A 15,969-nucleotide genomic window follows, 5' to 3' on the forward strand; every position below is an offset into this window, starting at 1 on the left:
TAAATGCTTCATCTAACATTATAATGGAGTTGGGTTGGCTTTTTATTGCCCAGATACTGGTTTGGACAGGTGTTTTAGAGACGTGAAATTTGGGGCACCCTACTGTCTCCTCTCCCAAGGCTCTGCACGGCTTGGGCCTCCCTGTGCTTGCATGACATGGGAGATTTTTTTTGTTGTGCATGTAGATTCGTTTTTTCCCCAAAAAATAATCTCTTGTTTACACATGGATGGTGATGTTAATAATTATGATATTTAAGAATATAACTGTATACAATATGGATGTTGCCAAACTTTGGTCAATGTACACATATGAGCAGTAATCCAAATAAATTAAACTGAACTACATGTTATGTTACGTTTTGTATTTCTCTCAGATTAGTGAGGTTCTTTTTATTCCAGTAGAGTTATTATATCTGGTCCTGTCTCAACTGCCACGCACTGTACTCAGCTACAAGGGGAAATTTGATGTTTTTTCTTTTTTTCTTCTTTTGTATGTAAGTATTTGATAAATGCAGTTCAGGTGTTCTGTTCTCTTATATAGTTCCGACTGCATTCTAGTTTGTAAGTGCTACTTTTCTCTTTCTTTGAGGGACTGGGTTCTTAGTATGTGCGGGGAAACTGAAATGGTTACGTTCTTTTCTGTGCATGCTGCATCTTATGCTGTGGGACTGTTGAAAAACTTGATACGTATGAACATTTAAAACAAAACAAAATCAATAAACTTTAACAGTACATTGAAAACATTCTGGTTACCATCTTTTATTTCCCTTATGATATTGATCTTATTGATATTGTGTTGCTTGGTCAGTAACTATATAGGCTATTGTAAATATATATTGCTGGCGGGAAAGCTGAACACCTTCTACGCCCGGTTCGACGAGGGGCGAACGGAGGTAACCACAACACAGACACCACTCTCTCCAGCTCTCAGCAGCCTCACCCTCACAGAGCACGAGGTGAGACGCGTACTGAAGGCGGTGGACCCCAGGAAAGCCTCGGGCCGGATGGCGTCCTGGGACGGGTGCTGAGAGACTGCGCCGACCAGCTGGCCGGGGTTTTCACCAACATCTTTAACCAGTCCCTGTCCCAGGCCACCGTCCCACCCTGCCTGAAAACCTCAACTATCATCCCAGTCCCGAAGAAAAGCACGGTGAGCTGCCTAAACGACTACCGCCCGGTGGCACTCACACCAATCATCATGAAGTGCTTCGAGAAACTAGTCCGGGCCCACATACTCACACGCCTCCCGCCCAACCTGGATCCATACCAGTTCGCCTACAGAGCCCACAGGTCCACAGAGGACGCCATAGCGACGACTCTCCACGCCACTCTATCCCACCTGGAGAGGGGAAACAGCTACGCGAGACTGCTCTTCGTGGACTTCAGCTCCGCCTTTAACACCATCCTTCCAGACAGGCTAGTGACCAAACTACTAGACCTGGGTCTATCACACTCTATATGTGCGTGGATCAAGGACTTCCTGACCGACCGCCCCCAGAGGGTGCGGGTGGGCCCCCACACCTCCACAGCCCTCAGCCTCAGCACTGGGTCACCCCAGGGCTGCGTGCTAAGCCCCATCCTCTACAACCTCTACACCCACGACTTCACCCCCATCCACCCCAGCAACTACATCGTAAAGTTTGCAGACGACACCACCGTGGTGGGATGTATCTCGGGGGGGGGACGAGGCGGCGTACAGGGATGAGGTAGAGCAATTGAGCAAGCTGTGCAAGGTTAACAACCTGCTGCTAAACAAGTCAAAGACCCAGGAATTCATCGTAGACTTCAGGAGGAAAAAGTCCGAGATCCAGCCCCTGCTCATCGACGGAGAGAGCGTGGAGATAGTCTCAACCCTCCGATTCCTGGGACACAACATGCGGGATGACCTGGCCTGGAAGGACAACACTAAAGGCACCATCAAGGGGGCACAACAGCGGCTATACACCCTGAGATGCCTCAGGAAACAACACAACAAGCAGGAGATACTGGTGGCCTTCTACCACGGCGCAGTGGAGAGCATCCTCACCTTCAGCATCTCCAACTGGTTCCACAGCTGCACAACAGCGGAGAGAAACGAGCTACAGAGAGTCGTGAGAACAGCACAGAAGATCACCGGCGCCCCCCTCCCCTCTCTGGAGGAGCTGTACAAAACACGCTGTCTCAGGAGGGCCTCCAAGATCTCCAAGGACCCGACCCACCCTGGGCACGAACACTTTGTCAAGCTGCCCTCGAACAGGAGGTACAGGACCCCGGCCGCTAAGACAAACAGACTGAAGAACAGCTTCTACCACAGGGCCGTCAAGGCCCTGAACACAGAAAAGGCCTAAGTTCTGGGCCCAGGACAGTCCGGACGGATTGTATGGCAGCTAGTGCTGAGGCACAAACATGTACATTTTCAAGCCTGCAAACTGTGACACTTTAAAATAATGTGAAAAAATACTTTTTGTGCAATATGACAACCCTAGTTGACTATCTGTGCAGTATAGTACAGTGGATTGTGTACATAGCCTTTATTGATGTAAACCAGCTCCTTACCTTCTTGTGATTTTATGCATCTATGCTTTTTCTAAAATGTGTTTTCTTTTTCCTTTCCTAAACACCAGGGGAGCCTCCCCTCCTAAATTTCGTTGTTTGGTACCTGTACTGTAGCAATGACAAATAAAGTCCATTCCATTCCATATTGTATATACAGTATATATATTCTCTCTCTATACAGTATATGTCCTGCCTCGTTGAACCACACAATACAGTTTTAAGCTTATTTTGGTTTGTTTGCCTATGTTCATTTGGTTCTGCCCATTTTGACCAAGAAGGGCATTAATAATTTCTGGGCATTGTTATTATTTTGGACTACCTAAGGGACCCCTTTGGCTCAAGAGCATCCCCAAAGGCAAGATCCTACATAAGCTAACATTAAAAACAGTGTCAGCGATGTCTGTATGCAAGACCACCTATATGGAGAAAATGCATTTTAACATGCACATAGCAATTACATTTTATGGCATGTTGCTCACAATTAATGACATTCCATGAAAGCCAAAAGGAAATACTTAAGGCTTTACTTTATTTGTTAAGAACTAAATAAAACATAAACACAGGTGTACTCATCATTGCTTTATAATGAGGTCATAGAGTTGACCTACTCTTTTATACTATTAACAAGTCAAATGCATTAGCACTGGCAGTGGATTTGACATCTTAACTACTTTTATATTTTTCAGTCCCTGTGGAACAATAGTTGAAAATAACTAATTACAGAGTTCCACATTCATTTGGGTGTTTTGTTTAACCACAAACAGTTCCAAGATATTGTGTGTTTCATGAAACAATGTGTTATGAGTTTTATTTCACACTAGGTCCATCAGTCAAACAACTTAAAACAGAAGAGAAAAATTGGGGAGAATAAGAGAATCCAGACAGCAACAGTAAATATATATTGTATATTTATATTGCCAGTCCTAACATCGAACACAGGATGGGAGAACCCAGCTCATGTTGAGATGTCCAGCCTCAATGATGGGACGCCCCAGGACAGACCAGGAAAATAACAAGCAAAGACGTTACAGTGCCCTCCACAATTATTGGCACCCCTGGTAAAAAGTAAAAAAAAAAACTTTTGGTGAATTAGCTTAATGTCACAAAAAGAAGAGAAACATCCCGCCTTTAATTGAAGTAAAATAAATAAATAAATCTGTCATCAAGATGATCCAAAACGTACATCCAAATCAACACAAAGATGGTTGACTGAACACAAAATCATGCTTCTGCCATGGCCATCCCAGTCCCCTGACCCAAACCCCATTGAAAACCTGTGGGCTGAGCTGAAGAGGAGAGTGCACAAGAGAGGACGAGGTCCCTGGATGATCTGGAGAGATTCTGTAAAGAGGAATGGTCTCAGATTCCTTGCTCTGTATTCTACAACCTTATTAGGAGAAGACTCAGTGCCATTTTATTGACAAAGGGAGGTTGTACAAAGTATTAAATGCAGGGGTGTTATTCATTGTGGCACGCACGGCTTTGTTAAAAAAATATTATTTATTTAGTATAATTATTTTTGGGTTTCTCAGAAGAATACATTTACTTCAATTAAAGGTTGGATGTTTCTTATTTATTTCAGTGTGACATTATGATAATTCACCAAAATGTGATTTTTTTTTTTTTTTACGTTTTTACAATAATTCTGGAGGGCAGTGTACATCAGGCTAGAGGTGTTCCATCAGGCAATGAAGAGAATATAAATCCACTAGGGATGCTCCGATTTATCGGCCACCGATTTAAATCGGCCGATTTCACTCCAAATGACTCGATCGGTGATCGGCAAAAACGGCCGATCGCAAAAACCGATCTTTTTTTTTTTTTTTTTTCCCTGGGGAAGACAGATAACTGAACAGAAAACATAGGAGGACGTAACAGTATGTAAACCATGAAGGCCACGTTTATGATGTCTTTTATACAGCCATATCACTGACTTGGGCTTCAGGCCCTAACTGGGTGATAGGCCAGACTTTTACTATGCCATAAAAATGGGTCTGCGTTTGCTTGGTGCCTAATGGATCAAAACTTTTGTCTAAAAAGCAAAAAATATGTAGGCTATCCAGTCAGTAGGCCTACAGTTATGTATTCAAAAAAAAATCGGTATCGGTATCGGTTGATCTTGAGGAAAAAAATCGGTGATCGGTATCGGCCCCAAAAATCCAGATCGGAGCATCCCTAAAATCCACACAGCAGAAGACTTCAGAATCTCTCTGCAGTTCTGCTGGCCACCGCCCTAATGTTTCCGTACACCTTAGAAGGTGGACTTCCTGTGAGAGAAGGGAAACTTTAGAACCATTTCCTCACTCTGCGCATGCTATACATCAAAGGCTTGAAGGTGGCATGCATATGTGGATATTCCAATGTGGTTTGAAGCAAAATGTGCCTACTTACACTACAGAAATAAATATCTCCCTAGCAAAACATCTAACCAAAACAAGAGAAATTACCTAGCAAAGTCTAAAATTGCATTTTTGTATACGTGAGAAACTATCTAATGATCAAAGGGTATAATATCCAGATTGCTTTCCAACTTACCTAAGATGAGGTTGCATATCGCTGTCCGTGCCATCTTAATGTTCTGGAAAGATCCTAATATGTGTACTTTTCTGTAAAAAGAGGACACACACACGATCAAAACAAGATTTTGAGTGCATCTCTAAAAATAGTATTGGAGGTAGGGTTGGGTGGTAATACGGTATACCGCGGTATTTGAAAATAGGAAAAAGATCCTCAGAACTAACGCTATAAATGGTTCAAGGAACCCTCTAACATGTTGCATTGTTAAAAATATCTATGTTTACATTAAGAACTCCAAAGCAGTTACATGAATGTACTTTTTATTGGAACATAAATGACCAATGACCAGCATTGACCAGCACAAGTTGTGCAAAATTAGACACTACAAAAAGTGCTTTCTTTACTGCAGCCAGTGTAAATAAAGGGGCTACAAACATAGCCTACCTGTAAACAAGACATCACTTGTCCCTCAGGAAAACATACAATTTGCTGTAGTGTGACTCAAATAGCTTATTTGCATTAGAAATTAAAATGGGCAAAACACTGAAAATTGGATACTGCCTAACCCTAATTGGAGCTGCTGACATTTGTAAAGACCATAACCTCCAAACTATGAAAATCTCCCCAAAGCTCTACTCACGTGTCTGCAAGCACAATCCGAGTCTTTGTCACATTTTCAATGGTGTATTTTGTCTTCCCTCCTTTTCCTGCTATCCTCCCAATAGCTCTAGACAAATGGTCTCCCTTCAGTGGTTTTACTGTCAACAAGAACATGAGAAAACAGCAAAACAATAAGCACAAAGTGAAAGATACAACTGAGAATATGGCCATATCAGTGTAAACCCCTCTCTCACACAGCATAACATAGTGTTGTCTAACTAATCTGTATTGTTAATTATTACTAATAGTTTAAACCTGAGAGATGAAGAGGGGGACAAGCCACAATTAATGAATCCTTTGACAGGGCCAAACAGATAACACACACAACAGCACGGCTCTACGGCAGCTTCTTACCGTCTGTGACATCAAAGGTTTCTAGGAAGAGCTCGTCTAATCTGATGAGAGCGAGGGCGTCCTGAGGAGAGACACAAGGTGTTCACATAGCTTTCTTGGGACACAACCTTTTAAAAAGAGACTCGGTTTTAAGTATTACATTTCAGTAACAGACACACATATTCACGAGTGAAACTAGTCATTTATCTGCATAGCCATACAGTGCCTACAGTCAGTGGCGTACCGCAAAATCCAGAGGCCCCCCCGCAAGGTGGCGACGGGGGCCCTTTCGCAACGGAGGTTAAAAAAACGTGCGTTTTTTAGAGTCCGATGCGTTATTGACGTTGCGAAATTTCGCAATATGCACTCTACATTCTAAATGCTTGACTTAGCAAAAGGTACAAACAAGTGAGAGCAATAGCCTATAACTAAAACCAAATTGTAGACTACACTACATCAGTAGAATGTATTATAAGTAGAAAAGTACAAGCTTTATTTCTTTTAACAAAGTGTGGTGTGCACAGCAGTGCGATATCTGTAAACATACGATCTGTAGACTCTCCGCTAAGGGTTGCCAGATGGGATTGAGAATTTCCAACCTAACCAATCTAAAAACTTGTAAATCCACCAAAAACCAGCCAATCTGGCAACCCTGTCTCCGCTGCATCAGAGTCTTCTTGTTGCGCAAAATAGGCCAGGGTTTGTCAAATCCTTTGTTGGACATCTCGTTTCTTAAGTCCTGGTATATTGTGGCATTTCTTTACTGTTTGCCACCTGGTCTAGGAATACCCAGGGAGACACAGACAGCAGAAGTAGAATAGAATAGTAGAATACAAAAAGAAACAGCTATATATAGCCTAACCATGCTAAATTATGTACTGACAGTCTGTGACTGTGAACCTGGCCGGACCCTGCCCTTCTGCCTGAGTTTGAGTATGATGCTGCCCAAATAAATGTTATTGTTTAGTGCTGTACGCTGTCGTGGTATTATATTGTGTGAATTATCATCTGTATGTTGTTTTTCTTTCACTCGACTAACCGCCGAGATAATACTTGAGACATGTACTTACGTCTTTTTTTTCTTCTTTTTTTTTTACAATATCGGACCGACAGTCCCACATATACTGTAGCGGCTATAATGTCCGAATAGAGAATCTACCACCACCTAAAGAATGCTTATTGTACTTGTATCCATGTTGAGAGTGAATGACACAGGGACAGACAATCAGGCAGCAAGGTGCACCGAAGCGAACTGACGCTGAACCCCTCATATAGGGCTTTCACACCGGCAAAGAACCGTGCCGGTTCGCGTTTGGGAACCTCCGAACGTTGGCGTATAGGCCTATATATTAAAATTAAGGTTGACACAATGAAGGGCCACTTATTTTCTTTGTTTTATAAAAAAATAAAAAAATAAAAGTTTGTATCCAATGTTAGGGGGCCCCCTGGAGTGGCTGGGGCCCCCCCGCGGTGCGTCGCTTGCGGGCCCATCCGCTACGCCACTGCCTACAGTGCTGTATTCACCCCCTTGGATGTTTTCCCACATTGTTGTGTTCCCTACTGACATGCCCTCGTCTAACTTTCCTGTCTCTCTCCACTGTCTCTATCCAATAAAAAATAAGTGGGACCACCCAAATTAATAAAAAAAAACAATTTGGGGGGAATTAGCATAGGAATCATTTACACACCGTGTGAATCAGGTTGTCATTACAATGCTTACCTCAACCTGAAATCCTAGGATGAAGGCTTTGACGAAATCCGCAGCTCTCGTGAGGGAGCCGATGTCCTGCGTCTCTTTACACGTCTGAAAGAGAGAGAAGGTGTTATGTACCTTACCAATACTTCAAGCGACAGCGCAACTTCAACTCATAACTAACTAGGGCATGGAATTAATCAATAAATGAGCAGAAAATGGCAATAATCTTAACACATTGTGATGCACACACAGTATGACCTACTTTGATTTCAACATGTCTTGTTTTGAGGTTGAATCTAACTTGCAGCTGTAGGTTCTCTACAATGGGGGTAAAGATCTTGAGCCAATTCTCTTTCAGGGGGGTATATCTGTGGGCTGGGACAGCTATTTTACGCATTTCATCAACGCCACCCTGAAACGAAATGAATATACATATAACGTAGTGAGATAGCAAACACAGGTTCTTTAAATGTAGCCTATATGCAATCTTTTTATAACAAGAAAATGACTGTCATGACATGGATGTCTGGAGTAGTAGGGTTGTTGTGTTCAACAGGAGGCAGTTGCGCATGCAGACCTGCCAACCTGTACGCATTCTGCGTAGAAGGTACGCATTTTGCGTACCTTCTACGCAAAATGCGTACAGGTTGGCAGGTCTGCGCATGCTCAGATCCATACACGTGAGGCAAAGCATTTAAATAAGAAGGACCTGTTTGATGCCAGTTCTTTTAAAGAGGCTAATGACAAATTTGTTCCCTATAACATCATGACTTTCAGAATATTGTTGTTTTTTCTGAAGCTACCATACCAGGGTATATACAGGAATCTTGAGGTTAATTTCAATACCTTTTTAAGACTTTTTAAAGACCTTGTCAATATTTTTCCAGACCTCAACCGCCACTTGGAGCTGTAACCGTTTACATCAGTGACACCTTTAACTTAACAGTTTGAGTTTGCAACAGACTAGACCACTATCATACAACACAATTTCAGTTTTTTAATAAAACTAATACATTCACGAACTTTTACTAAAGGTTTTTAGGACTCAAACTCTTTGGACAGAGTCTAATTCAGAACAATACCCCCCAAAAAAGTCAAGACCTCATAAAATCGTGATAAGACTTTTTAATACTTATTAAGGGTCTTGATTTTCCCAAAATTGATTTATCAACTTTTAATACTTTTCAAGGCACCGCGGATACCCTGTTTAAATGGTAAGCCTATATGCAATCTTTTTATAACAAGAAAATGACTGTCATGACATGGATGTCTTGAGTAGTACAGTTGTTGTGTTCAACAGGAGGCACTTTGCGCATGCTCAGATCCACACACGTGAGTCAAAGCATTTAAATAGAAGGACCTGGGGGGTGTTCCATCAACGTCGCTAAAGGAAAATCTAGGCTTATTTCGTTAAGTCTCGCGAGACTCTTAAAAAGATCCAGCCATATCTTGATAGATCTCGCGAGACTTGTCAAAATAAGCCTAGATTTTCCTTTAGCGACGTTGAGGGAATACCCCCCTGTTTGATGCCAGTTATTTTATTTTAAAGAGGCTAATGACAAATTCGTTCCCTATAATAACATCATGACTCTCTCAGATTATTGTTGTTTGATCTGAAGCTACCATACCTTTAATTGGTCTCCCGAAATCGGTGGAAACTGAGGTCTCTTGCTCGCCACAGGCTCTGGTTCCATCATCTCCCCTGCCCCCTGCTCGCGTTTACGCTTCTGGCTCCTCTTCTTCACCTTGACGAACGCATCTGCTCCACTCTCACTGTCCATGGCAGCACTCACCTCCGGGGAGGAATTATTAACAGTGTCCATTACGAATTGTGTCTTCAAAACAGTAAATAAGTCAAAGAATTCAGCCAGCAAGCATGTGGCAGGACATGAGGTTATTGCTTCAGCAATAAAAAGGACCTAAAACGGTGAAACACTTGCCTGTTTGATCTCATCTGGGATGTGTGTAAATACGCATGGATAGTGTCAAGAAATTAGTTGATTGGGTAAATAAGGTGTGCGTAATATTAGTAACTATTTCACATTGAGTCATCTCTCACTAGTAATCAGAAAATAGTGTGAATTGCGTATATACGATCAGGCGAAAGTGTAGGCAGCCCTAGGCCCCTTTCACGTGGGGGAAGGAGGTCCTTCCGTGTTGGTTGGTTGGATCATTGACAAGCAAAACAAGTCGTTACTAACGACCGAACGAGCCCCTTTAAATGTCCCTTTTATTATCCGAATATCGTTATAAACAGTCAAATTTTTTGTGACATTTTGTTTGTTGAATATGGCGACGCCCTTTGAGAAGCCCCAGATCATCTCTCACATCCAGAAGAGTTTAAACTACACGGTGTTTGAGAGCAGATGGATCCCCTGCAGTGCAAAGTTTATATGCCTGGGCAACTATGCAAGGGGCACCGGGGTCATGCAGATCTACGAGGTGGAACACGGAGATGTTAAACTGGTTAAGGAGGTAAATGTTGAATATTTTAGACATGCATTTGGATTATCTACGTCTAAGTTAGTTTGGTCGTTGTGGAACGATTAGCTAGTCTGCTAGGCTGGTTTCTTCTAGAAAAGTCCAGGGCAGGGGAGGTTTGGGTTGTCACTATAGCAACAGATACAGTACAGGCCAAAAGTTTGGACACACCTTCTCATTCAATGCGTTTCCTTTATTTTCACGACTATTTGGTACATTGTAGATTCTCACTGAAGGCATAAAAAATGAACACATGTGGAATGATGTACGTAACAAAAAAGTGTGAAATAACTCTAAATATTTCTTAGATTTTAGATTCCTCAAAGTAGCCACCCTTTGCTTTTTTGTTGTTAATAAAATATATAATAATAATATTAAATATAATATGTGTTAATAATCATATGTTATTATATATATATATATTACATTATTATTATATATTTTATTAACAACAAAAAAGCAAAGGGTGGCTACTTTGAGGAATCTAAAATATAAGACATATTTAGAGTTATTTCACACTTTTTTGTTAAGCACATCATTCCACATGTGTTCATTCATAGTTTTGATGCCTTCAGTGAGAATCTACAATGTACCAAATAGTCATGAAAATAAAGGAAACGCATTGAATGAGAAGGTGTGTCCAAACTTTTGGCCTGTACTGTAACTAACACTAGGAAGATCATGCTATGGCCTATGCAAGGACCCGTCCATCCTCGTACGATCTCTATTCACTACAGATCGTAGTAGTAGTGGACGTGGTGAACTACGTAGGATTTGGGGATGCACACATCAATTATTATAATATCTTATTATGTACTGCATACTGCATACTCTTTGGAATACTTACTCTCCCCTCCTTTAACTATCTATTCTTATCTCTCAATGACATGTAGTGTATTTGAGTACTGAGAATGCTATACAAAATTAATATTATGATTATGATTGTTATTATTATTACTGTAGGTTTAGGTTACACTGTTGACTGTAGGAAGGACCTGAATAGACTAGATAACATATGACATCATATTAGATCATATTATTACATCAGACTGGATAACATATTACATATGTTACATATTACATATGTTACATATTACATCATATTGTTATGATAACACCGCACTACAATGTTTGCAGGAAAAGTGCTATACAAATAAAAGTTATTATTATTATTATTATTACAGTTCCAGCCCTTCCTAAATCATGTTTTGCTATGTTATCTTTCACAGATAGAAAAAGCTAAGCCCATAAAGTGTGGGACATTTGGGGCCACCTCTCTTCATCAAAGACATATCGCAACTGGAGACTTTGATGGAAATCTCAATATATGGTACTTCCCAACACTTGATTGGGCTACGTGTCCCCAAGTCTTCCTCCAACATGTTTGTGATACTCGCCAACAGTACAATCATGTGTTTTCTTTGCCACTGTCATTTATTCTTGTTAGAGTTTGCCATGGCATGTTGGTTTAACGCCTCTTTAAATGCAACATGAATAAAGCATCATGCTTTAAATGCTGTTGTTGTCCAAATTCACTCCTAATAGGAATCTGGAGGTGCCAGATGTGCCAGTGTACTCAGTAAAGGCACACAAGGAAATAGTCAACAGCATCGATGCCGTCGGAGGCCTGGGGATCGGCGACGGTGCCCCTGAGATTGTCACTGGAAGCAGAGATGGTAATTGCACGTGTTTGAATGATTGATGTGGTTGAGCATCGACTAGCTATCTCTTAACCTTATGTTAAACTTTCTTTTGTGTTGACTCACTGCCCTCATAGGGACAGTGAAGGTGTGGGACCCCAGACAGAAAGACTCACCTGTGGCTAACATGGAGCCAATGGAAGGGGAGACCAAGAGGGACTGCTGGACTGTTGCCTTTGGTGAGTATGAGGACCGTACTCACACGTGACATGATGTGGGAACTCTTTACACGTCATTTTGATGTCCATCAGAAGCAGCGAGGCAACTTTGCCTGATGGAATATTTGACCTATGCCCATTTCAGGCAAATGCTGTTTCTAACTACATCATTAACATAAATAGATCATTTGCTTTTCTTGCGTATGCCAAAGTTCCTACATTAGTATCCTATTTTAGCCTTTTTTGAAGTGGCCTGAAATGCACTTGACCCATGTTTGCCTTACATCATTTGAATTGACCTCTCTAAACAAGGACATTCAATCATTTCTATTTAGGTCATGCCAGCAACGACTCGGACCGCTGTGTCTGTGCTGGTTACGACAACGGGGACATCAAGCTCTTTGACCTCCGCAACATGTCTCTACGGTGGGAAACAAACATAAAAAATGGGGTAAGTGTCTGCTAAATGGTACAAATGTAATATAAATGTAACTTACTCACAGTTTACTGGGCTCTTTGGTATTGACACGCTTTGACTGAGCGCAGAATTGCTCTCCACATGTGGTGGCTCAATGAATAGCCCACCTCTGGGGTAGTGGTGGTCTAGTGGCTAGTGAGTTGGACTTGTGATCGGAAGGTTGTGAGTTCAAATCCCGCCTGAAGCCACACCACTACTAGTGTGCCCTTGGGTAAGGCACTTAGCCCTCAGTTACTCCAGGGGGACTGTCCCTGTAATTCGTAATTGTAAGTCGCTTTGGATAAAAGCGTCTGCTAAATGGCAAAATTATTATTATTAATTAATTAATTACCTCGAAGTTAAGATAATGTATTTAATTTTTCCCTCCATGGCTGTTGTTGACATTGGAATGTTTTTTTTCCTGACAAATCGATGGTGGGTAGTGTTTTCCTACTCTTGTCCGTGTGTGTCTGTAATCTACTAGGGCCTATTACGGTATGTCCTTTTTAATATGTTCTGATGCATGGAGTAATGGAGCTCAATGACCTTCAGTGCTCGGAGGTCTTTCCTCTATGTATGATGGCTGAGGCCTAACTGTATTTCCTTTGGTAACTTTTGTCAGGTGTGCTGCGTGGAGTTTGACCGGAAGGACATCAACATGAACAAACTGGTGGCCACGTCTTTAGAGGGTAAATTCCATGTCTTCGACATGAGGACCCAGCATCCGACCTTAGGCTTTGCCTCAGTTTCCGAAAAGGTGAGTTGAACATTGACGGGGGGGGGGGGGGGGGGGAAGATGGGAGGACGTTGGCTCTCGTATGTGGAAAAGTGTCAAAGAGTGTTTTTCATCCTCCTTCTCTGGGTGGGCAGAGAGAAAGAGAGCCTGCGTTAGGCCGTTTTCACAGCTGGAACTGTTTGCGGCTATGCTTGGCTAACGATGGCCATGAAGACGTCTGCCAAAGACGACATTGTGCCGGTGAAGGGAGAGAAAGAAAGTGGCCTTTTCACTGTGCCCATGTGAAAACACACTTCACCTGCAACTTTTTTTTAGGTTGGGTCACAGGCTCTTCAAATATTTGCACAATTTCTTGAGTGATCAACTGTCACCCCATAAATGTCTTATCTAAATTTGGGTGAATTTGAAGGCTGGAATCATTTCCCTCTCCAAGGTCACCCACGTAAATCGTGTATTTTTTATTTATTTATTTTTGGGGTGAGGGGGGTCTACATCTCATCCAAGTCACATGATGCGCAAGCTAACATCTTCCTGTCTGCTAAACTCTGCTGCTGTTGAGATTACTTTTAGCTTCAGACAGCTAGCAGTCTTAAAGAGTTTTGCATGTAGTAATCATAATTGTAGGCCTAAAAAAAGGTCTTAAATATGATTTAATAGGTCTTAAAAATGTATTGGATTAGGAAGTTACTTCTATGTTGCGATAACTTCTCTGTATCGTGTTTAAATATGTCCGGGCAGCAAAGTAATCCAACAATTAGTATGGAAATAAATCGACATGTAAGAAAGCTGTAAGAAGCATGACTGATTATGAATCAAATAAGCACTACATGTTCCGGTAACTTTTCAATCATACGTTTGAATAATTGTCACCAATTCACACAAGGAGGGGCGCTACATCATTCGTGCAGACATGTTTACTGTATACTTATGTTTGAATTTGAATGTCATCTTTGTATTTTGTTTACATAGCTAGTTTTAGTTTAAGTAAAGTAAAAGTTTATGCACTGACATAAATAGCCTGATCAGCAACCAGCAATCTTTGCACAACAACCAAAATGGCATATAACTATTATTCAAAATGATATGTTGTGTAAATTAAATAGATTTACTATTATCCTCAATTCACATATCATGGTGACTCTTGTGCAGTGACCAAAATGACAGGTACACATGATAAAAGTATGTTGTGCCAGTGGTGGTATAAATAGCCTTGTATATTCAATTAACATGGACACAAGATACAGAGACACACCAGTTATGCAATATTATTTATTTCAGCCCAAGTAAGAGGGTCAACATCGCGAGGGCCATTTTGTCGTCGTCCCCACCACACGCACCACCTGGTTTTACATCCCTGGTTGTACATTCGCCATACAAATTGGATATTAGGAACTGTTATGGGAATATGCCACTAGACTTGTTGAGGTTTTCTTTTTGATTATTGAGAACATGTTGTGAGTTGTTGGGATAGCTAAGTCATGTTCTTAATTTTTTTTTAATATATATATATATATAGGTGTATCTAATAAATTCTTTTTCATTTCAGGCTCATAAATCAACAATCTGGCAAGTGAGGCATTTGCCTCAGAACCGAGACATCTTCATGACAGCCGGTGGAGCTGGCAACCTACATCTATGGAAATAGTAAGAGTTTAATTGAAACTATCACATTCGGAACCCAGAATCTCATCTCTCGTCCATCTCTCATCTATTGAGATTCTGTGGGCGTAAGAAGTAAAAAGTTGTCAACAAGTCTCCATCTCCCTAACTTTTTACTCTTACTCCGCCTGAGCCTGACCTCCCTCTCTACTTGCACCCATATGTTTTCAACATGATTTGCACACATTTACATTGCACAAAAATGTTGTTTTTGGAGTTTTTGACACAATCATTTTTGCAGGGTGCAAATTCTCTGTTTGAAGCATCTCCTTAATTCAAATCAATAGAATCTGATCTGTAGCACTGGTCAAATTCAAAGGATGCAACCACTTCCTAGCCCAACTTAATGATGGTTTTGTCGAGTCTCAGTTTACTCTTAGACTTAGGGCCGGTTTCACAGACAAGGCTTAAGCCTAATCCTAGACTAAAAAACATCTTCAATGGAGATTTTACATTGAAAGTGTGATTTAGTCCAGGACTAGGCTTAAGCCTTGTCTCTGAAACCGGCCCTCAGTCTAATAGACTACTCCTGGACTAAAAAGCGATTTCAGTAGAGACTCTGTTTAATCTAGGTTGAGAGAGAGTTTGATTGATGTTTTCTTTGCTCTGTTTTCTAGTGAGTACCCTGCCCAGAGGAGTAAGAAGGACACGGACGAGGTGGACATGGGTGTGGCGGGCACGGTCAACCTCCTGCAGAACATCACTTTGTCTACCCAGCCAATCGCCAGTCTGGATTGGAGTCCTGACAAGCAGGGCCTGTGCGTTTGCTCTGCCTTTGACCAATCTGTCCGAGTCCTCATCGTGACCAAGCTCAACCGCGTGTGAAGTCTATGGACCCCAAGCCTTGAACAGTTATACTGTCTTCCCTTCCTTTCCCCTGTTCACTCCAATGTGAACACTTATGTTGGCAAAATGTTGATATGTGTTAACCAAAATGATATGTTTTCTGCACTACAGTTGAATAGGTGCTTCCAATCTTTGATTGTTGTAGAGGTTGTATTGGTATTTACCACCAGTTTTCTGAATGTACGCTCTTA

At 41.5% G+C, this 15,969-nt stretch overlaps 2 protein-coding genes across 3 annotated transcripts; one reads left to right on the forward strand and one right to left on the reverse strand.

Annotated features, from left to right (window-relative positions):
* Nucleotides 1-3,184: 3,184 nt before the first annotated feature.
* pno1 (partner of NOB1 homolog) lies at nt 3,185-9,636 on the reverse strand. 2 transcript variants are annotated; one of them, XM_080548838.1, is made up of 8 exons: nt 9,370-9,636; nt 8,004-8,153; nt 7,766-7,849; nt 6,067-6,127; nt 5,693-5,810; nt 5,071-5,141; nt 4,714-4,802; nt 3,185-4,236 (listed from the first exon to the last, which is right to left on the reverse strand). In XM_080548838.1, exons 1-7 carry the CDS (start codon nt 9,562-9,564, stop codon nt 4,735-4,737), a joined length of 747 nt encoding a protein of 248 aa, XP_080404964.1. In that variant the 5' UTR covers nt 9,565-9,636; the 3' UTR covers nt 3,185-4,236; nt 4,714-4,734. The 2 variants fall into 2 exon arrangements, with proteins under 2 accessions (XP_080404964.1, XP_080404963.1); XM_080548837.1 differs by having other exon boundaries at nt 3,185-4,802.
* A 291-nt stretch (nt 9,637-9,927) lies between these two features.
* dnaaf10 (dynein axonemal assembly factor 10) lies at nt 9,928-15,969 on the forward strand. The gene is made up of 8 exons (XM_080548862.1): nt 9,928-10,216; nt 11,452-11,552; nt 11,768-11,898; nt 12,000-12,101; nt 12,416-12,531; nt 13,160-13,294; nt 14,820-14,917; nt 15,550-15,969. The coding sequence occupies exons 1-8, from the start codon at nt 10,031-10,033 to the stop codon at nt 15,755-15,757; spliced, it is 1,077 nt and encodes a 358-aa protein (XP_080404988.1). The 5' UTR covers nt 9,928-10,030; the 3' UTR covers nt 15,758-15,969.

Source organism: Nansenia antarctica (assembly GCF_963989245.1).
Source record: "Nansenia antarctica genome assembly, chromosome: 19".
Lineage (NCBI taxonomy): Eukaryota > Metazoa > Chordata > Actinopteri > Argentiniformes > Microstomatidae > Nansenia > Nansenia antarctica.